At 56.3% G+C, this 21,766-nt stretch overlaps 8 protein-coding genes across 8 annotated transcripts; 4 read left to right on the plus strand and 4 right to left on the minus strand.

The window, feature by feature from the left end:
* Positions 1 to 1,238: 1,238 nt before the first annotated feature.
* VDAG_03789 (uncharacterized protein) lies at positions 1,239 to 2,874 on the minus strand (the record flags this gene model as incomplete). The annotated part of the gene is made up of 2 exons (XM_009653873.1): positions 1,239 to 2,428; positions 2,493 to 2,874. The coding sequence occupies 2 exons, from the start codon at positions 2,872 to 2,874 to the stop codon at positions 1,239 to 1,241; spliced, it is 1,572 nt and encodes a 523-aa protein (XP_009652168.1).
* Positions 2,875 to 3,981: 1,107 nt separating this feature from the next.
* On the minus strand, positions 3,982 to 4,874 carry VDAG_03790 (endo-1,4-beta-xylanase; the record flags this gene model as incomplete). The annotated part of the gene is made up of 3 exons (XM_009653874.1): positions 3,982 to 4,039; positions 4,156 to 4,515; positions 4,579 to 4,874. 3 exons carry the CDS (start codon positions 4,872 to 4,874, stop codon positions 3,982 to 3,984), a joined length of 714 nt encoding a protein of 237 aa, XP_009652169.1.
* A 1,061-nt stretch (positions 4,875 to 5,935) lies between these two features.
* VDAG_03791 (uncharacterized protein) lies at positions 5,936 to 8,330 on the minus strand (the record flags this gene model as incomplete). Its single annotated transcript, XM_009653875.1, has 3 exons — positions 5,936 to 6,130; positions 6,197 to 6,910; positions 7,107 to 8,330. 3 exons carry the CDS (start codon positions 8,328 to 8,330, stop codon positions 5,936 to 5,938), a joined length of 2,133 nt encoding a protein of 710 aa, XP_009652170.1.
* Positions 8,331 to 8,988: 658 nt separating this feature from the next.
* On the minus strand, positions 8,989 to 11,031 carry VDAG_03792 (beta-fructofuranosidase; the record flags this gene model as incomplete). The annotated part of the gene is made up of 1 exon (XM_009653876.1): positions 8,989 to 11,031. One exon carries the CDS (start codon positions 11,029 to 11,031, stop codon positions 8,989 to 8,991), a length of 2,043 nt encoding a protein of 680 aa, XP_009652171.1.
* Positions 11,032 to 12,243: 1,212 nt separating this feature from the next.
* VDAG_03793 (uncharacterized protein) lies at positions 12,244 to 13,864 on the plus strand (the record flags this gene model as incomplete). The annotated part of the gene is made up of 4 exons (XM_009653877.1): positions 12,244 to 12,501; positions 12,633 to 13,167; positions 13,223 to 13,709; positions 13,777 to 13,864. The coding sequence occupies 4 exons, from the start codon at positions 12,244 to 12,246 to the stop codon at positions 13,862 to 13,864; spliced, it is 1,368 nt and encodes a 455-aa protein (XP_009652172.1).
* A 2,463-nt stretch (positions 13,865 to 16,327) lies between these two features.
* VDAG_03794 (diphosphomevalonate decarboxylase) lies at positions 16,328 to 17,557 on the plus strand (the record flags this gene model as incomplete). Its single annotated transcript, XM_009653878.1, has 2 exons — positions 16,328 to 16,389; positions 16,489 to 17,557. The coding sequence occupies 2 exons, from the start codon at positions 16,328 to 16,330 to the stop codon at positions 17,555 to 17,557; spliced, it is 1,131 nt and encodes a 376-aa protein (XP_009652173.1).
* A 438-nt stretch (positions 17,558 to 17,995) lies between these two features.
* Positions 17,996 to 19,720, plus strand: VDAG_03795 (uncharacterized protein; the record flags this gene model as incomplete). Its single annotated transcript, XM_009653879.1, has 4 exons — positions 17,996 to 18,323; positions 18,385 to 18,899; positions 18,953 to 19,114; positions 19,166 to 19,720. The coding sequence occupies 4 exons, from the start codon at positions 17,996 to 17,998 to the stop codon at positions 19,718 to 19,720; spliced, it is 1,560 nt and encodes a 519-aa protein (XP_009652174.1).
* Positions 19,721 to 20,216: 496 nt separating this feature from the next.
* VDAG_03796 (uncharacterized protein) lies at positions 20,217 to 21,635 on the plus strand (the record flags this gene model as incomplete). Its single annotated transcript, XM_009653880.1, has 2 exons — positions 20,217 to 20,384; positions 20,436 to 21,635. The coding sequence occupies 2 exons, from the start codon at positions 20,217 to 20,219 to the stop codon at positions 21,633 to 21,635; spliced, it is 1,368 nt and encodes a 455-aa protein (XP_009652175.1).
* Positions 21,636 to 21,766: the final 131 nt, after the last annotated feature.

Below are 21,766 nucleotides of genomic sequence, written 5' to 3' on the forward strand. Positions count from 1 at the left end.
ATTTTCCTCCTTCCGCCAGCCTCCCTTGGTGGGGGGAAATCTTGAATGGGGCTGGAAGATGGTCGGGGAAGCGCGTCCTCGGAGCGCGGTAGCCTGTGTCGGGGGGTGTCTGTCGGCTTCGGTTTCGCGATCGGTGACGGGCGCTCGGTCGGGACCCGGTGCTCGGTCGGGACCCGGTGCTCGGTCGGTGGGGGGAGGGGGGGATGGAGGGGAGGGGAGGCCCTGATGGCGGGGTCGACCAGATCGAGAGAGGAGCTGTGGGCAGCAAGGAGCAAGCAAACGAGCTTGCCTCGAACTGGGGATGGACGGATGGACCTTGGAGGATTTCAAGACCTAAATAGCACCAAGGGGGGGGTGATGCTCGGAGGGGAGATCAGCTCGGCTCAAGGCCATTGAAGGCCGAGAGGCATGTAGAATGAGTCCACGAAGCTCTCTAGACGGACCACTGGCGATCAGTCCATCTCGTGATGGGGAGATTCTGACAAACGGGGAGATGGTGGTTGGAGGAGAGGGATGATGGAGGGGCAGAGGAGGGCGGAGAGCAGAGGGCAGAGGGCAGAGGGCGGAGAGCAGCAGGGCAGGAGAAAGATGGGGGCAGCTAAGTCGAGCTGCAACGGGGCTCTGACAGGCAGGCGCGAAGCGAGCACAAGTGGGCTGATTGATGGTGATGGTTGCCCGCTGTGTGCTGTGCTGTTGGTGCCTGCTTCCGTGTCTGCTGCAGTGAGCCCCGCCTTCAGCGCTGGTGCCTCCTACCTCTTTGGCACAGACAGCCAGCTAGCTCGGTGCATAAGGAAAGGGCCACCCGGAGCTCTACTTGTGACATCATGAACCAGCAGCCATACATTTGATTTGATACTTAACACTTAACACTTGACACTTGACGATTTGCATTAAAACGGACTAGACCTACCAAACTGCCCACAGTCCAACCTGGTTACTGACAGATCACTTCTCATCTTCGAGTGAGGTCAAGTCACGAAGAGCCGGATAACACCATGTAAAACATCGTGCGCAATGAAACATCTACGCAATAAAACAGCACCTATGTATGCGTCTACGTGTCCGTGTGATCAAATGCCGACGCCGCGCTCAACCCAGGAAGGATCACAATGCTTTGGTCCCCTACTCGTACAGCCCAACCGCCTCTCGCGAGCCCAACACAAGACACAAGAAAGCGGTGCGCGAGATGCTGTGCACCTGTCTCGCCTGTCCCAAGACAGGGAAAAGGAGCGACGGCATCAGTCCCGCTCGCCTTGCTTTTCCTTGCCGTTGTTGCCCTTCTTCTCTCCAGACCGCTTCGGCTTGCGCTCAGCGCCGTCTTCGTCGTCTTCGTCGTCTTCCTCCTCGTCTTCTTTCTTGCCGCTGTTCTTCTTCTTCTTCTTCTTCTCCTTCTCCTCCTCGAGCACCTCCTTGACCTCCTCGCCGCCGAGGTCCACCATCTCGTCCCAGTCGACGTCGTACTCGTTGGCCACCATCTTGATCTCGCGGCGCAGCGCATTGGCCTCCTCCACGAGCCCCTCCCACTTCTCGTAGTTGAACCCGCGCGCCGCGTACAGTGCCTCCTGCCGCTTCGACAGCGTGACCTTCATCGCCGCCTTGTAGCTCAGCTCCCGGCTGACGTAGAGGAACCACATGTAGCCGCCCATGATGGTCGTCAGGCCCACGAGGTACGTGACGGGCTCGACGAGGTCCCAGCCGGCGTCCGTGTGGAACGTCACGTAGTAGACCGTGCCCCACCACCCGAGCAGCATGGCGAAGCCGCCCTGCGCGATCCGGTGCACCGCCTTGTGCGCCAGCTCGTCGCAGTCCTGCTTGATCTTGGCCTGTGACTCGACGCGCCGCGACATCTTGCGCAGCCGCACCCGCATGTAGTACGTCCGGTCGTTGAAGCTCGGCACCGCCACCCGCAGCTCCCTGTCGTACCCTTCAATGGCGACGGCGAACTCGCGCCCGCGCGCCGCGTCGCGGATAAAGTCGCCAATCTCTGTGCTGCTGCTCCACTTGACCCAGTTGGCCTCCGAAGACGCCCGCGCCGGCCCGTCGTGACCGAGCCCCGAGTACGACGACACGTTGCCCTCTGGCTTCTTCGTCGCGTTGATCTGTCCCTTTTTCGTCTTCTTCGACGGCTTCTTCTTCGTGCTCTCGTCCTCGCCGAGGTCGGCTTCGGCGCGGAACGAAATGGCGGGAGGACGCTGCACGTTGCCGTCGACGATGGGAGGGACTTCGGCCTGCAGCAGACGCTCAATGTACGAGAGCGGCTGGTGTGGGTGTATGAGCAGGGCGAGCGGCTGGATCTCCTCGTGCTCCTCCCTCGCGAGGGCAGCCTCGGATTTGCCTTCGTCGTTCAGGTTTCGGTCTGCCTTGTCGGCGTGCAGAGGGAGCGGCAGGATGAGCTTCAGGAGCCGCGTCGGTGTTGTGAGCAGTCGCCCTGGAAGGAGTCAGTATTTCGTTGTAAAGCATGATCACCTAGCTCCTTCTCCCTGTTGGCTCACCTCGCGTCTTGTCGCCGTGCGTTGGGTCGGGCGACGAGCTCGGCGGCTCCGCTTCGCTGCCAGCCCGGTGCCACGGTCGATGAGCCTGTTTTCGTCGGGCGAACTCTTCGCTAAACTCCTGTTCCTCTTCGTGAACAGCCTTGTGGCTCAAATCCTTGGCCTTGGCGCCTGGGTCTGGCTCGATGCCCTGGGCCTGCAGGGCGCGGCTGACAGAGAACGCGCGGCCATTGTCTTGGTATCGTGCGTCCCGGGAAGCCGGAACAGCTGGGCGGAAGGGTGTTGCTGATCCTACCAATGGCAGCGACCGGCAGGTGGCTGTCAGGGACGTTGTAGATCGGATGTCAGGCCATCGGCAGCAGACGCGACGAAGTGCAATGCTCATTTCGTCGTCGATTCGATGGAGAGTGCGTGTCTTGTGCAGTTGCAGCTCGATCGTGTCTGTCTGTCTGCTGCTTTGGCCAGGTCCTGTCCTCAGAGGGAGACTAATGCCCAGACATACCGTCAAATAGTAGTGATTTGGACCTGGAGCTTGTCGCGTGCATGCGCTGCCGTCATGACGTCAACCGCGAGCAGTGCATCACGTGAATCCGGAGACGCAGCTCCTTGCCGCAGGTCGAGCTGTCAAACTTGGCTTCCGCTCGCGTGCCAAGCTAAAGCCATTTGTCACGCGACCCGGAAGAAGCCCGCCGGCTGCGGTTCCTGGGGCTTCGATCGAGGCTGTGTAATGTCCGTTGCCCTGTTTTTTCATGGGTTTCGGAGACTGGCCGCTCTAATGACGATGGTCGGTCGATGTCAAATCCAGCGAACAAGCTCAACGCTAGACAGCGATAACGCCCCGAGACAGAGATATGCAGACCTCCATAGATAAATATCCAGATCCTGCCAAGTGTATACTGTATTGCTGCATACAAGCTCTCTTTCGCAAACAGGGGGCGGAACTTGTGATACACCTGGATGCACCTGGATGCACCCCACGACCGCGTCGTCCTGATGCCAAGGAAGCCTCACCGTACACTTCTATTTTAGGATGAGTACATCTCTTACACATGCTGAGCTTTGCAGGCCGCTCGCACAGCGATCAACAGGGACACACCGACGCAACGCAGTTCATCCAGCATACCCGACGACTACTTGGTAGAGAGCAAGAAACCAGCGCTCTGAATCTAGCCAGCGTCGTGAGATTCAACGTTCCGAGCAGGTATCAGAACACGTGGACTGTCCCTCTTCCGCATCAAATGAGAGCGAAATTTGTTCGTTTTACATACTGATGAATGAAAGGGGCGTCAATCAGCATCACAGAAAAGACCTAGCCTTCGTTCACAGGTGGTGCGAAGGTCACGTCTTAGAGCAGAATCTCGTCAAGACACCGTGTATTATTTCTGCGGGTTTGTCGTCGAGCGCCACATGCAGAGACTTTCCATGCACTAAAAAGAATGACGGGAAACGGCCTGGTGGTCGTAGTGTCAAGTCCAGCCAAGCCAAACCCCCTTCAACGTCTACACCCTCTTGCCAACCCCCAGATTTCGGTTCCCACAAAATCGCCGTTTCTAATCGGTTCCAAAAATGTCAGCAAACCACGTCTCGCCATGTCACCCGCCCCCGATCACACAGCGACTTACACTGCGTCTGCACATAAATGTCCGACGAGCCGCTGCTCTGGTACCCCTCCGTCGCGACAATCTGGTAGTAGTGCGCGCCGAGGTTCATGCCGAACTGCGCCCACGCGTTGAAGTGGTTCTGCATGGTGACGGCGCCGCCGACGCGCTTGGAGGTGCGGACGGACCAGTACTGCTGGAAGGTCCGCGTGCCGTCGATGGAGGGCTGGTTCGTGCGCGTCGAGACGTAGACGTTGTAGGTGCCGCCGTCGGTCGTGACGGTGCCCTTGAGCTGGCCGCCGCTGCCGGGGTTGTACGTGCCGTAGGACTCGACGACGTAGTACTCGATCAGGGGGTTGCGGGTCCAGCCGTAGACGGCGAGGTAGCCGTTGCCTTGCGGGCTGAACGAACCTCCGTAGTTGATGGTGCTGGCGCAGCAGGTTAGTCACAAGGTCGTGGTCTGAAGGAGGGTGAGTGGGTGGACTGCGTACCGGCCAGTGCCGGGGTTCCAACCCTTGCCGCCGACAAAGTTGCCCGTGTCCTTCCACGTCACGGAGTATCGGCTTCCCGCACCCATAGTGTACGTCACTTGGCCGCCGCCATCACTCCACCAGGAGTAGAAGTAACCATTGTGGGTGCCCTCCGAGTTGGCAGTCACCTGACGTCTTACAAGAAGCTCGTCAGCATCTGTGATGTTGACGTCAGGCCCGTCGAAGCTGTCAAAAGGACGGCCAAGTACTGCGGTAAAGGCCGAAGCGGCAAGAAGAAGAGACTTGAACGAGACCATGGCGGGAGCAAGCAAGGCGTGTTGTGTTTCTGGTGTGATACTATGCTTGAGTGCTTCCAACAAGGTGGTGATAGAGTCTTGTTTGCCCTTTTATACACCCGAGTCCCATGTTTCGTGGCTCATGTAGAGCATGTAGAGCTTCCACGGCCCTCGGCTCAGTACCGCTTCAAAGAAGTTAGTACCCCGAACTACCCCATATTCGCGGAGAAGCAATATAGGCTGTTTTCCTACACCTCAAAAACAAGCTTAGTCTCCCGTCCCGTGCCCTGTCACGCGATTGCGAACGAAGTGCCACGAGTGCCGACAGCATGGGGGAAACTGCCAGTAGCCTGGTGATCGCCCATGCATGTGTCGGCAGGACCTGACAAACGCGACGCGACCCGGATTTTGCCAGACCAATGGATCCATACCCCGGACTCCGGCTAAAGTCGTTCAAGCACACCATGCAAGCACTCCACCGGTAGTTGCCCTATATCGCGATGCTCATGCCTATATGTCGTCGGAGCTTTCGTCTCATGTAGCGGTCCGTGGAGGGTAACATGACGCCCGGAGGTTGTCATGAAGCTGAGTCAAGTTCGCATCGTCCAGGTAGCCCCTCTGTTACCAGGTTGATCAATCTGATGCGAGGGGGATATAACGGCGAGACGATCTGGTCTCGTCTTTTCCCAGCCCACTTCCCCCTTAATTAAGATATCAGATCGACCCCATGGAAAAATAGGCTAATCCGGGCGGCTCGCACCGCGGGAAAGGATGGAGTTTCGGCCGAACGCTGACTTGTACACAAGGCCGGGTACTGGCAGAATATGACACACCGTGGGGCAGAGCTGGAGCCGGCTCAAGGTGGGGCTCGGATCAACGGGAACCTGGTCGACACAGGGGGCAGGGGGGGGGTCGAAGGGCGTGTTCACGAGAGAATATTCGAGTTCGGTCCGATAGTTGCATTAGAAAGGGTTTCAAAATCAAAATCAAGGAAACGAAAAAGATCACATTGCTCCCACGGGTATATGTTGCTCAGTACCTGTGTCCATGCCCTGGCGCCACTTCGTCTGCAATCTTTGCCATTACCAAGTCTCCCACATCTGCGATCCCATAGCAACAAGCCTGTTAAATAGTTCATCCCTTGTCTCGATGGCAGTAAGATGATACTCGTTGCCGATGTCATCCTTAATGAGAAGTGAGTCTGCAACTTCACGGTTGGTCGCCCATCCGACCACAATCTTAGACTTCCAGCCCAAACCGCCGAGCTTCTGAATTTCCTGAATGGTATTCCATGTCAGCATCTTGTACGCACGTTAGATTAAGACGGAGAAAGAGGGACATACCGCGATCTCTCCGACTGTCACGCTCCACTTTGGATGAGCATCTTCCTTCTCTGACGTCCAGCTCAGTGCAGGCGTCGTTGCTGTGGCTGTGATGTATGCGTGGCCGCGCTTTCCACCATACCGTGCTGGGAAGCGCACGGGGCCCTTGGACGGATCAGGCTGATCAATCTTCTTGACGACACCGAGCCTGTCCTTGGCGTGGTGGCTGCCAACCTTGGCCTTGACCTTATTAGCAGTGAGGGTTGTGTTGATGCCGCCCTTGGCTGTTGACTTGATGAAGTTGACGATGCGATGACCTTTCTTTTGCTTCTTTTCGGGGGTCTCCGACTCGGCAGGCGCAAGGAGCTCCTCGTCGGGCTGCACAGCTTCGTCGATCTCATCTTGGTCTACACCTTGGAGAAATATTAGGACTGATGGGTTCATACGCAGGGAGGATGACCGACCTAAATGTTCGAGACCTTCGCCGGCAGTCTCGTGGGGCTGATCGGGGGGAGCTTGGTCGGAACGTGGCGGAGGAGGTAGGGGTGCCTTGTTGCGTTCACCGATACGGAGGAGGGTAATGGTAAGCTGAGCGTTCGTGGGGATACCCTTGAGAAGCGTGTTGCGCAGTTCAATGTACTTCTGCCAATCTGGCACCTTTCTCTCGACAAAAGCAATGCCACGCTGGATGACCGGGTCCCCAAAGAAGCTGAAGCCGATGATAAAGCCGAAGCCCTTCGCAGCCATGTGAGGAGTCACGAGCAAAGAGGCGAAGAAAAGGGGCAACAAGATGCTGGCAAGAATCAGACGCGGCCTGTGTGTGTGGAATGGCGCTGTAGGACTAAGTGCGTTGCCGAATCTCTCGTATGTATCGACAAACTAAAAAGGCTATCAGAAGATGCGGTGATAAGTGGTTCAGCAAGACACTTACATCCGCAATACCATGCATCACAGGTCTCGCCTTATCCCAGACATTGCGGGTCACGGGTTTCTTCGTCTTGTCGTGAGTGCCCGGCTTTTCGCCGCCTGTCTTATCCTTGGCGTCAACGATATCTTCAGCAACGTCAGCCGGGTCCGGGGCAGCTTCGAGGTTCGCGTCCATGGAGGAGTTTTGGGGAGGATCGCCTTGAGGTTGCTTCCCCGCTGCCGTGGAAACGACAAGCGAGGAGATGCTAGTGACAAAGCTGTGAGCTTCTTTCTCAACCGCCTCGCCTTGGTACTGCTGAGGGGCACCGGTGACGGAGTCGTCAGAGGCGAGTAGGCCGGCCGACGGCGTCTTGACACCCCCAGTAGAACTGTCGATGAGGGATGGAGGTGCCGGTGGGAAGCAAAAGCTCCTCGCTGGCGTGTAGAGAATTAGAGTACCCAGGAAAATCAGGAATGTTGGAAGAAGGATATTGAAGAGCCAGGCAACAATGTAGACGGCCAAGAAGGCAGATGTGCGCCGATACTCGCGCCACGATCGCAGGCGAACGATGTGTTTCCAGAAAGAAAACAGACCAACGAGTACCGTCATGTACAGTCTTTCGATGTGAGAGCGCAACTTATCGGGAGAAAATTCCTCCTCGTCGGCAATGTTCAGGTCCAATTCAGCCAACGGTGCTTCTGGGATGGCCTTGACGTGAAACAACTGTTTGTCAAAGCGGCGGACCAGAACCCAGAGCTCTTCATTTGACAGGCCACCGACAAGAGGATTAGGGACGTTGTTTGAGTTGTCCGTGTTCCAGCCAAGGTTCTTGACTTCGACCTCTCCATGGTTGATCTCAGCGTACCCTTTCTCTTCAAGGGGTCTGTTGGCGGCTTGGTCTGCAAGTTCGTGGCTCACAGTAGGAGCATCGTTGGCATGGGCATCAACATGCTCAGGCCCATCGTCGGAAATCATGGCGCGAGGCTGCTGGGGGCGGCGTGTGCCTAGAGTCGACTCGTCGCCCTTTCCGGTACGAGTTGCACCGTCCAATCTTGGTTCCGTCGCGGGATCCTGATTCAGGACCCGAACAGGTTCTTCTCTAGGTGCCAAAGCTGGAGCCTCAGAACTGGTAATGGCGGCATTCTGTGCAACAGCAGGCTGTGAGTTCAGAGCCTGCTGCTCTGCCTCGGCGCGTTGCTGCTCAGGCAAGACGCCGGCGTCGCGCTGACGTTCATGGCCTTTGAACATGGCGTCAAGGGCTTCTCGTTGTGGGTGCTGCATCTGTGTGATGAAGATGGCTGGCAGGCAGACAGAGGAGACGAGACGAGGAACATATGAAGTACCTAGGTATCTCAAAAGAATTTTACACGTCGTACCTGCCTGTCAAACAGAAGGCAGGCGCCCCCTACGTCAAAAGGTTGTCGCCGCATTGGGAAATTCCTCATGACGTCAGGCGCACTTCATTGGCTGTAGGACGCAGGTCACAGCTTCCCTGGGACGCGTTGCAGCAAGGGAGCCAAGAGCTACCACATCAAGCACCTGCCACCAGAACACAAACAGCATCCTATGATCGACTCTGGGATTGCGCGGCTGCATCGATTCCCATCGGCCATTTCGATGGAATGGATCTAGCTTGGCTGTATCTTGTTGGCGACGGCATCGACAGCATTCATGCAGAATGTCAGCGACATGTGTGGATAAGACAGATCTTGGTGGGGAACAGAGAAGAGGATCACCACTGATGCGATCTACTCCCCACGACACTATCGATTTCCGCCGGAGGATCGCTCCGGAACAGCATCATCACATCTGCCATCTGCACCACACCAGCATGTAAAGCGCATATTCTGCCTTGATCAAAGTATGTGAGAGCTGAATTCGAACGCCGCTGACTCTCTGACTCCCGCTAGTATCCCGCCCACCACGTGTAGTTGTTGGTGTCCTCAGGGGAGTCCCACACGAGCTGCACGCTCGAATCGGACGGCCTGTCTGGCCAGGCATTCGAAAGACCTTTCCATACCTGAACGTTGCTCCACGAAGCCTGAATAACCTCCGCGTCCTCCTCTTCATCACCCTCTGCCGACTGCTTGCATCCACCACCAGCCTCCTTGTTCTCCCAGCTTCCCGCGAAGAAGCTGATGCCAGTACTGTCGCTACGCGAGGGGTACATGCGTGCCGTCATGGCAAACCGCTCGTTGACCCAGACCTCGAGGAGCGAGCCATCAACAACAACGTGGAAGTTGACGTCTTCGGTCGTCGTCTTGTTGCTACCGCTCTCCCTGATTTCATACGCCTCGAAGTGGCCCACAAACGTCCGGTTCCCGAAGTGAGGCAAAAGACTGCTATGGTCGCGGTTGACGCCAATCTGCTTGGTCTCGGGGTCGAGGTAAATGACGGTGTACTCGGCATGATCTGGGCTCTGAGCAACCAGGATACCCGCCGTGCCATTGAAGTTGCTGAGCGTCGCCTTGAGCTCGTACGATGATCCGGCATGGGTCACTGCCCGGTGGTGAGTGCTGTGGAGTTCACCCACGTCAAAGTCGTGGGCCTCGCTGCCGTTTCGCATCAAATCGAGCACGTCGGGAAGAGGTCGCAGGCCGAGGGTCTCCGCCGTGAAGCTGCCATCCTTTTGCTTGACACAGAGGTTGCCGTCTGGCTGCACATCGCAGTTCAGGACGTTCTTGGTCTCCTTGACGAACAGCTCGGTCGGCAGCGTCATGACGCCGTTGTAGCCCAGCTGCTTCGTCGTGTTGAAGACGTACGCGTCGTTGACCTCTTCGATTGCCCAACCCCACATGACGCGACGATTCTCCTTGGTGTCGTTCCATGTTGCCTGAGCGTAGGCCATACCCCAGTCCAGCGCGCCGCCAGAGTTGGGCGCAAACGCGACCGAACCGTTCTCCCGCGCCGACACCTCGCCGCGGTTCCACAACGCCCACTGCTCGCGCCAGTGCGTTGTCGTGTTGCCGCCCTCGGCTCCTGCACCAAAGAACCACGCCTTGCCACCCGAAGGCGTATCGAGCTCGAACAGGCTGCTGACCTCAAAGTTGTAGCCGTAGGAGCCCGTGACATCAGGCACACCGAGTGAGCTGTTCGCTGCCGGCTCCCAAAGGGCACCGAGGAACTCCCATGCCTCGAGGTTCGACGCTGGCGCCGCGTACAGCGGGATGCGGGGTCCGAGGAATCCCGGGCGCTCGGCACCGGGAAGCGGGAAGGGGACATCGCCACCTTTGAGACCAGAGCCAAGAACCATGTAATAGTGCGGCTCGTCAACCGAGAGTAGCTCGTCGAGGAGGGTTGACGGGAAGAAGCTGGGATCACGCCAGCCGGTGACGTTCCAGCCATCCGGCGGGCCATCAAGCACAGTGCCAACCTCCTCCCAGGTGAGGCCACCGTCGGAGGACGTGTAAAGGGCCTGGACCTCTGTGCCGTTGGTGTAGGGAATCTTCCAGTTGGTCGGGAGGAACTGGATGCCAGTAGCAAAGGTGAGAATAGTTCCATCCTGCTCACCTTGCAGGTTGACCGGCTGAGAGGTGCCGGTGAACTGCGACAGAGGGCCAGAGGGGTACTTGCCCGAGGCCAGGCTCACGGCCGAGTCGTTGGCCCAGTCGCGCACATCGGTCCAGTGGAAAAGGTCCTTGGAGACGGCATGGCCCCAGGAGATGTTGCCCCAGTTGACGTGGTTGGGGTGATACTGGTAGTGCAGGTGGTAAGTCTCTGTAGTCGGGTCGTAGAGAGGCCCGCACGGATCGTTCATCCATGAGTGAGGTGACATGTAATGCGAACGAGGGCGCCAGCGGGTAAACAGGGAGCTGTTGCCCAGGCCCTCGAGGATGTCGGTCGTCAGCGTCGGATACTCGGCCGATAGGTCTTGTGCGAAGGCAGGAGTCGCCAAAGCTGCGAGGGATGTGATGGCCGTCACGGCCGAAGTAATCTTGAGGGCCGCCATGACGAAGATAGGATGCCGACTGCCAGGGTTACAGACGATGGTAGTTCAGGACTCAGACCAACACCCTGTCCACTGAGGCCATCGTGATTTCTGCCATTTATACCTTGTTTTCCCCCGAGTCCCCCAGCGATGCCGAAATCAAGTTGGAAGAAAAGTCTCCATGGTCATGCCGATCGCTGCCTTCCAATGGAGACGTCAACCAGGACACCATCCAACAGCAGGCCTCGCAGCCAAGGGCACACCGGGCCCAGCGGGGAAAGCCTAATTAACGCACGCGGGGCATGCGCCAGCCTGCCGGGCCATGCCATGTCACCCCGTCATGACGTCCATTCGGGAATCCTGGAAGGGGGGGAGGGGGGCGAAGAGTGAAAATCCCGGGCACACCGGGGCGATCGGGGCTTGCGCTCAATTGACTTCATCGGGTGGCGCTTGTGGGGTGCAAGACTACTGCAAGACCGGCAGAGGCAGATGCGGAGAAGCTCTCTTGGTCGCGCAAACCCTCGCCTCAACCGGGCGTCGAGACGGGTCAGTCTGTCTGCCGGGAGGGGCTAAAGGGGGGAGCTAAAGACGGGTACAGCTCATGACGAAGAGGGCTTGCGGGGGAAGAAAGACAGAAAAGACGGACGGGCGTGGAGAAGAAAGATGGAAGCACCGAATATTTTGACGAGCATCCACTGCATTCTGGGGCCATGGGCCTGCGCCCTGGGGCTTCTTCAGGCCTCTTGCAGGTTTGTGGGATCATCAGAGGTTGGCGACCGGCTTGGCTCGACGGGGATCGCTCCGTGCTGGCCTCTTCAGCACTCAGCACAGCTTTTTTGTTTTTTACAGGCTTCGGTGGATGCCCTCACTGCACGACTTGGCTGGACGATAATTAGTGTCTGAGTCATTGTGTTGCATTGACGGCAAGTTTGATGGATCAGGTTTGACGAAGCAAGGTGCTGGGCTGACATTCTTCATCGCGATTAGACGTCTTGAGCAAACAGAGTTCAAGTTGCGGTCGGCTTAGCAGTCCAACGTCAATGAACAACACTGAGGACTCCTTGGTACAACATCGCGAATGGTTTGTCGTTAAATTGGCGACAGTCGACTTGCTGGGTCGGACCACAACCGCAATGATTCTGCAATCCCTCCCAAAATACAGAACCCACCGCCACTCTGGAGAACGACGGCGACCCAGACTTGCCCACCATCGATCCGGCCATCTGGTCTGCTATGGAGACCAAGTACCCATTGCCGACGAAACCCGCTGATCCTACACCCCCCGCCGACACGCCGACACAGCCAGCCACCCAATTGATGAGCCAGCCTGCGTGGACGCCAATGACGCCGTCAAAGAAGACCTGTCTCGCTGGACAACTCGAGGCACCGCCATTTTGCTGGGTGGCAGCGCGACCAGCGTCAACGAGCTACTGTACAAGCTTCGCCAAACAGTTTGCGACGGTACATGCAAGGCTCCGGACGGTGTCGACAGTAAGTATGTGGCAGTCTATAAGAACAACGGCGCATGCGAGGTGTCCATCGCTGTGTCGTCCGAGGTCGTGGTGTACGTCAACAGTGACATGTGGCCAGAGAATAACAACAATTTCAACACAATCTGGCAGCAATGCTGGGATAGCATTGAGAACATCATCGACAAGTGCGTTGACAATCAGGCCAAGTCGGGCTGGTGGAATGGCAACCACGTGTACCAGTTCTACAAAGCCGGCGTTCGGCAGCTCAATGACCCTGACGCGCACCACACGAAGAACAACATCAACATCGATTCGTACCTGATGCCGCCCACAGACGGGTTGTCTTGCGGGAAAGACTGCCATGGATTCATCCCAAACCCGCAATGGTGCCAGGACAACTGTGGCGCCAGGCGCTTTGCTCGGGGTCGTCGCTGGGCTTCGAGCTCAAATAATCCTGGTTCGGCGCCGGTGCTGTTTGCGCGGCCTACAGAGACAGTGAACACTGTCGGAGGCTGCAACCTTAAATATGTCATACCGGACTACCCTAGCTCTGGAACGGCGGAGAATAATGCGGCAGTCCAAAAGTTTTATGACAGAGACGATACAGATAACGGGAACGGTAACAACTGCGATAATCCAGTGTTGACTGGACCCGTCGCTAAAGTCTATGGCCACAGCTATGACAGTAGGTTTTGCAGACTACATGATTGGAACGCGACGTCATGCTAACGTGGACCCAGCTGAGCACGTATACGAGAAACACATCATCAAGCGCTTCCTATATTTCCTCGTTGGCGGACAGCAAGCCTTCGACGACAGTGTTGACCCAAATGGTGCCGACCCCGTTGCTACGTTCCCCGATGTCGAGTCCGCCTTCAACCAGCCGAACCCCCAAGGAAGGGACTTTAAGGACGAAACGGCCGCGCAACAGCTGGGGCGGGCTGTGTCGTGCAGTGGGACGCAGTGTCCTAACGACAACCGAGCTTCGGAACTGTTCCTGCTTCGTAAGGAGGTCAACGGCATCAAGAACCGGATCTTCGCGGGCCACTATACCGGTGTCGGGCGAGATCCCAATGATAACAAGCTCCCCAGCTGCAATGCTGCCCGCAAGACCTACGTGGAAATGCAGCAGCAGATGATCAATGCGGCCATGGTCTTCCAGTACATGAACAAGCAGGAAACATTCGACGCATTTAATGCCGTCCACCTGCGGATTCGCAAAATTCTGTAAGTCTTGCGCTACCAACATTGCCAACAATTAGCCACATGTTAACTAACACGCTTTCCTCTTTAGCACCAACCTCGACGCGGAAGCGCTCGGAGCCAACACGCCGCCTCAAGACTTGGCCCCTTACATCAGAGAAGGGGTAGCACCTACGTGACTTGCGGCCTATGACGAGTTTGTGAACCGCTTCCTCGTTGATACAGAGCGTAAGATGGGGCTCTGGCAGCGCGAATGCCGGGACGCGTATGACACTGTAGTACTCGCATCAAAGCTGAAACGGGAAGATAAGGATGCAGTCAGGGACAAGGTTAGGAACTACGCGACTGGAAATGGCGTTTACGCAGATGCTGCTTTGACGTTGTCGGGTCTTTGGGATCCTGTAAAGGGGAATTAGGAGGGCACGAGGGTTGCTTGGTCTGGGTTAGAATGTATTTTATACCAGTAATGCACAGCCTCGCGGGTCTATATGATTATAACAATGATTCTAAGTGTTCTGAATGTCTCTCGCGCGTCCTGACTTTGGCGTCTGATTTGATTGAACCTGATAACGAATTATAAGGTGTACAATAAATAGTTCCACCAAAGACAGGCCAAGATACTAGGAGGAGGCGGCTACGAGAAATGTATATATATAGGCTGCGGAGGGCCCTCCAAGCTGCGGAGCGCCAGAATTCAGATGTGTTCCGACCCCATACCTACCTTCTATCTACCTGCGGACCACGTGTGGAAGACCTCTTCACTCTGCTCTAAACAACGCTTTGACATAGTCGCACCCCTAAAATTCAAGATCTATAAGTAGGGGTCTTCGTAAGCTTAGAAAGCTCTAGGCCGACTAGGTACTTACGTTTTAGTATGCGAAGGCTGATGCGCATCTAGATGCACCTTAAGCAATAGCGATATCATATTGCGCAATAATAATCCAAGTATATATAACTATACCTACTAGAGAACTCAGGATCCCGTCCGCTCTCCTATAGATGAGCTAGTAAGGGTCGAATTGCGTGCGTGACCACCATCGAATACCTGGTGTGGTATGTTTTGTCTTTGAGGGCCGCGGTTTCGTGTCTAGTGGTCGGGCACGCATACCAGGCGACGAGGCCTGAAGGCAAAAGTCAGGAAGCATCAAAGTTTAAAGAAGGAATGACATAATACTTGAGAGGTCCTGTCCTGTCATTCTTTGTTTGCCCTCAAAGATACAAACCCAACAGCCATGCGAACTCAGTCATCAATCAATGCAGACATTTGCCGAAATAGGCCTTGGTGCACGTCACGAACCCAGCCTGAACTGATAGTCAGTCTTGAAATATAAGCTGACTTCTTATGACCTGAACTGGCACTTGGTTCATAGTTGACGATGAATCGTTCGTCAGGCGATGCTAGTGCTGTCGTGATCCTCATTCGACTGGGCAGCTTTCCTAGAAGCTGCTAAGTATGCCATCAGCGAATCAAACATGAGATACGCATGGAACGTTCCAGCTGATACACAGAATATTGTACCACTGCATCATTATATTGTACGGAAAGCCGTAGGAATCTTGAGAGACCGTACGCGTTGGCATTGCCTCCAGATGTACATGTACGCTGAAGGCCGGACACCAGACATACAAGAGAAACATCAGGTTGGCCTTGGACTTTCCAATATCACATTTGGCATAGAGAGTTATGTCGGTCGGTAAAATGTGCCTTCCGCCATGGTTCACGGAACTCGGCAATGCGTGCCATCTGTAGATTACGAGGTGTGTCAAACGTGGGCTCACAAGAGATGCAGCAGCCGGATCAGCCAGCCCCGCCCCAGCCCCTCCCTAATTCACAAGGTTTACTGACGGGTGTTTAGCAGCCCGGATGGACGCGTTTACAGCCAAAATGGCTGTTATTCGGGCTCAAAAGAGCCAGGATACATGTAGAGCTTCCTGGGTGGTGGCAGTGTTGTGTACAGATACTTCGTGAGTGCTCCGGATCCGTCACCATTTTCCTTGTTAGAAGAAACGTGCTCACATCAGCAAGCCCGCCGGCCACTACCGTGATGCCATGGCTGAGTCTAGAATAATTGCTGTTGCCATTGAGCATCATTTGAAGAGCCTGGATGATGGCAAGCTATGCCGCACAAAGTGCATGGATCTCACGGAAAGCGGCGCAGGGAATGAATATCTTTGTCTCGGCCGCGCGGAACGGTTCGAGGGCAATATGTACTGTGGTCCCGAGCTTCTGTTCAACAGTTGCAGGTTCTTCAACAAGAAGACGGAACTGCAGAATGTAAGCAGTCAGGCGCAAGCGTATGTGAAGCATTGAGGTCAAAGATCAAGGTGATTGGGCAGTTGCGAGTACCATCTTGGTGCTGTGGGAGGTTAATCTAGTGGGCTGGTCCCTGAAGCCAGCAGCCCCGCACTAACCTCTTTGGGAACTTCCCCTCCTCGCAAATGTGATCCAATTTGGGAGGAATCGGTGAGGGCTTCATCTTTTCCTCGGTTTCCCTGTTCTCTCTCGATCAGCCTAGATTGTGACGAAATCACCGGATGAACGTCAATATTGTGTCACCTTAGTATCCGAGACGAAACGGCAATACATACGACCCTTTCGCCGACCAGATCTTTCCCACGCCCACCCCATCCACACATCCATCATGGCCGAGAACCAAGTCTACCGGGCCAGCACCACGGCTCCCGTCAACATTGCGGTCGTCAAGTATGCTGCCCGCCTGTCGAAATTCTTTCCTCCAAGACCATGCTAACAGGTCAGATACTGGGGCAAGCGCGATGCCAAGCTCAACCTCCCGACCAACAGCTCCCTTTCTGTGACCCTCGCCCAGTCTGACCTCCGAACCCTGACGACGGCCTCGACATCCGCCTCATACCCCGAGGGCGACAGCCTGATCCTCAATGGCGAGCCATCCGATATCACGGGCGCCCGCACCCAAGCCTGCTTCCGCGAGCTGCGCGCCCGCCGCGCTGCCCTCGAGGCCAGCGACAGCTCCCTGCCCAAGCTCGCCGCCCTGCCCCTTCGCGTCGTCTCCGAGAACAACTTCCCCACAGCCGCGGGCCTCGCCTCTTCCGCTGCTGGCTTTGCCGCCCTCGTCCGCGCCATTGCCGACCTCTACCAGCTCCCCGATACCCCGGACCAGCTCTCGCTCGTCGCCCGCCAGGGCTCCGGCTCGGCCTGTCGCAGTCTCTTCGGCGGCTACGTCGCCTGGCGCATGGGTTCCGCCGCCGACGGCTCCGACTCCAAGGCAGACCTCGTCGCCGAGGCGTCCCACTGGCCTGACATGCGTGCCCTGATCCTCGTCGTCAGCGCCGCCAAGAAGGGCGTGTCGTCGTCCTCGGGCATGCAGCAGACCGTCGCCACCTCGGGCCTCTTCCAGCAGCGCATCCAGACTGTCGTCCCCGCCAACATGGACCTCATGGAGCAGGCCATCCGCGATCGCGACTTTGCCAAGTTTGCCGAGGTCACCATGCGCGATTCCAACTCGTTCCACTCGACCTGCGCCGATACCTACCCGCCCATCTTCTACATGAACGACGTTTCGCGAGCCGCCATTCGCGCAGTCGAGGCGATCAACGCCGCTGCTGGCCGGACTGTTGCGGCGTACACCTTTGATGCGGGCCCGAACGCCGTCATTTACTATCAGGAGGCCGACGAGGCCACTGTTGTCGGCGCGTTCACTGCTGTGCTCGATGGCGTTGGTGGTTTCAAGGAGAGGGCACAGGGACTGAAGTCTGAGGCTAAGCTGGATGAGGTCTTGGCCGGCATTCTCAAGGGTGGTGTGAGCTGTGTCATCATGACTGGTGTTGGCGAAGGTCCCCTCAAGTCGGATGAGTATCTAGTGGGTGAGGATGGTGAGCCCGTTAAGAGGTAAACTCGGTTCTCGTGGCCATATTTTACGTATTAAGCATATCATGAGGTAGCCAAGCGAATGTCGACTGCTGCTGCAAGTCTGCTGGCGAGTATATACTGCAGCATCAAGAGCCCGTAATACTGAATGGAGGCTTGGCGTCCCAACCTCTTGGCTGGCAGGAGAAAGATGAGTGTTGTATCAGAGGCCTATGATGTGTCAATTCCAAGAATGTTGCATTGCCCCTCGGCTTGGGTTGCAATCACTGGTCAATTGGCTGACATGGCTCACCTGCTGCGATGTTTGGGCGGAGTGATGTGACTGATGGCGCCATTACGGGGACTGGCGAGCGAGGGGACCAAATTATCTCATCGTGGAATGACGACCATGAAGCCCCCCATGTTTTGACCCACCAGATTATCTTCCAACTCACCACCAACAACCCAATCTTGAAGTAACAATATGCCTGCTTTGACGACAGCAGACACAGAAGCCGAACGGCCGCTCCTCGCGAACGAGGAGCGCGATGCGCCTGCGGCAGCAGCCGACTACGGCACGAGTGCGCCACCAGCGGAACGCAGCACCTTCACGCGTAACCTCGGTGCCGTCGAGGCCTTCGGCATCGTCGTCAGCATCGTCATCGGCAGCGGTGTCTTCACGTCCCCTGGCGCAATTGACACGAATGTGCCCTCTCCTGGCGCCGCATTGGTCACCTGGCTTCTCGGTGGTGTTCTGGCCTGGACCGGTGCCACGACGCTTGCCGAGTTGGGCACCGCGATTCCCGGCGAAGGTGCGTTCCCTCACGTGTATTCAATACACCCTGGGAATGGGTCGTGCTAATTTGTTGACAGGTGGCATTCAGCCTTACCTCCAGTACATCTTTGGCGATGTCTTTGGCTTTCTCGCCGCCTGGACATGGATTGTCGCCGTCATGCCTGCGACGCTGGCCATCCTGAGCATCGTGTTTGTTGAGAGCGTCTACTCATCGGCTGGCGTCACTGATGGAGCCAGTCGCATCGAGCATAAGCTGCTGTCGATCCTCGTGCTTCTCGTCATGAGCGGTGCGAACATGATTAGTACCAAGGCTAGCACGCGCCTCAACAGCTTCTTCGTCGTGACCAAGTTCCTGAGCATATTCGTCATTGTCGTCGCGGGCCTTGTGGTCGTGATCCTTCAGGTCGCTAACCGGGAGAGGAAGGATGTCGGGGGTCGAGACTGGTTCGACAGGCCTTGGTTCGAGCACCGCGAGACAGTGAACCCCGACGGGAGCAGGACGGACTGGGATGCTATCGGGAGCTGGGAGCTGCTGGGACACTACTCGGCTGCGCTGTATGGCGCTCTTTGGGCGTACTCTGGCTGGGACAAGGTGAGTCCGACGCTCGATATCTGAACTGCCGAGACATGTACTGACATGTACAGGCCATTTACGTTTCGGCAGAGCTCAAGTCTCCCGCCAAACAGTTGCCTCTAGCGATCAACTCGGCCATTCCCACTATCATCATCAGTTTCCTCGCGGCCAATGCCGCCTACTACATCCTTCTCCCATGGGCTGTCGTTTCGACGACGGACAGCGTCGCTGTGGTGCGCACTCTTCTTTCTCCGTCGCTGTACCAACAGGCACTGACATGTTAGACCTCCCTCACACGTCTCCTCGGCCGCGGCTTTGGCATCGCCGCCGCAGCCCTCATCTGCCTCGTTGTAGCTGGCTCCCTCCTCGGCAACTCTTTCGTCGCGAGCCGCATGGCTGTCGCCGCTGCCAACAAGAGCTGGTTCCCGCGCTTATTCACGTACGTCGGCCGCGTTGGTCTGAAGCCATCGAACAGCACCGAGCCTGCGACGTCCGACGCGCCCATCAACGCGATTATTCTGTCAGCCATTCTGGCGGCTGTGTATATCCTCCTTGGCAACTTCCGAGCGTTACTGACGTTCAATGGACTTGGCGAGTATACGTTCTTCTTCCTGACCGTGCTGGGAGCCATCATCTTGCGATGGAGAGAGCCTGGGCTGGAGAGGCCGTACAAGCCGTTTGTCGTGGTGCCGATCATTTTTGCTCTTGTCAGTGGATTCGTCGTCGTTCGAGGTGCTGCGTTTGCGCCTGTCCAAGCCGGCGTGCTCGTTGGTGTGTGGGCGCTGGGTCTTGTGTTCTACTGGGCTAAGAAGAGGTGGTTTGACGGCAGGAACGCCTAGGCGCAGGTCTGTCCAGTGGCCTGGAAGCAAATAGCATGTCCACTGTTGCCGACATTATATTTTTCTTAGACCCTGGCCATAGATTCGTCGTGATAGAATCGACATACCAAGGAGTGTGGAACGGTGGCCTGCATGTGATTGATTGTTCTTGTGCTGCATTAGATGACCTACCACTTCGGTGAGTTTCGGTGAAATAAACCCCTCCCAAGGCAACTGCCCGCAACACAGCAAATAGCCACGTTCCTTCCTCCATTCATACAACTGCACGCGGGCTGGCCCATCCTGCACGTTGAAATTGCAAAACCCAAGCTTCCTTTAACTCACAGAAGCTGCACGCAGTCAAGATCGTGCATGTTGTGTCGCCTTTTTGGCCTTGATCCAAAAAGCAAGCCCAGTCACACCAACCCGCACCGTGATATCACTTCGGAACAAGCAGGCAACTTTCAAGACAGTGGAACGCTCGAAGCCTGCTTCAAAATAACGATAGAGCGACAGCATGGCAGCAAAGGCCAACCTGCGAGATGATCGCAGCCCTTTCGGGAAAGAGCCTCAAGACTCTGATCGCGGTCGGTTCCTCAAGACAACTGAGAACCTCCTGCACTATGATGCACAGGTAACTTCGTACCGGACCATTGGCACTATTCTGGAGCCTTTGCGTCAACTGGTAAGCTTGATCTAAGCCGCCGGCACCAATGTCACAACTGATCCATCACAGTTCTCACCAGCCAATGCCGTTCACCGCGTTGAGAGCCTCACACGAGGCACACCTCAATTCTTACGCGACGCCTTTCTTCCAGTCGATTACCCCGACTCCGTCTCGCCTGACTACATCAAATACCAGATGTACGACTCGTTCCAGGCTTTCTTCTCTACCATCACCGGGATGCTCGCCAACCGCGCCATTCTGGAGGGTCTGGGTGTCGGCGATGCGTCCGGTTCGGTCAACCACGCCTTGCTTCTGACATGTCTCAAGGATGGTGTGTCGCGTCTCGCCACGATCACCTTCGCCTATCGATTCGGCTCTGTGATCGAAGCGAATGCCAAGAAGTATCGTTTCCTCGCCGATTTATTCAATGACACGGCTTTCTTTCTGGAGCTAGCCAACCCTTTCTTCGCCGGCTGGGCCAAGATCCTCATCCTCGTCAGTGCCGAGTCACTCCGTGCCCTTTGCGGCATCGCTGCTGGCGCCAGCAAGGCCGCCCTCTCGACCCATTTCGCTCGGCGAAACAACCTTGCTGAGCTCAATACGAAGGAAGCCAGCCAAGAGACGGCTATTGGTCTCATCGGCCTCCTCGCTGGCACCGCCATCATTCACTATGTTCAGAATCGTGGGGCAGTGTTTTTCCTGACGATTTTTCTTGTCTTTATTCATCTGGGCATGAACTACCTTGGCGTTTGCGCCTTGCAGCTTGACACCGTCAATCGACAGCGAGCTACGATTGTTATGCAGCACTATCTCCGCACGCAGGAAGTCTTGACTCCGGCTGAAGCATCCAAGAAGGAGAACATTATCTTTTGGCGCCCTCATATCGCAGATGAGCACAACAAGACAGTGGCTTACGTTCGCTTCGATAACAACCCAAAGGTCTCATTCAATGCGTTGCCCACTAGTCCGAAAGATGCCTTCCGCATCCATATCAATCGGCATGCGCGGTGCCCGGATGTCCGCATCTTCGTTTGGAATCAACATGCTGACCACATGACATCGTTCCACGCTTGGTACTTGGCTCTTCGGTTTGCCTTGTGCTCACAGGCCGATGAGCACAAGATCCTTCACGAAGAGAAGGAGACCGAAGCTCTTTTCGAACGAATGCGCGCTGTTGGCTGGCGCTTCCCTGAGCAGGGCCTCGAGACGGTTGACTTGAAGTGGGAGCCCTTCTCAGTGGTTGCTGAAGAGAAGCGTAAAGATTTGTGAAGGATGGCAATACCCGGCGTTTAGTTGCTTTTGAAATGGATAGCGTGTCAAGCTGTGGCTTATGAGGAGACGCTGCAGGACTTGCTATTGGCGGTAGGTGGGGAGTAGAGCCCTCATAGCAATCAACTGTC

Source organism: Verticillium dahliae, genomic scaffold, assembly GCF_000150675.1.
Source record: "Verticillium dahliae VdLs.17 supercont1.6 genomic scaffold, whole genome shotgun sequence".
Classification (NCBI taxonomy): domain Eukaryota; kingdom Fungi; phylum Ascomycota; class Sordariomycetes; order Glomerellales; family Plectosphaerellaceae; genus Verticillium; species Verticillium dahliae.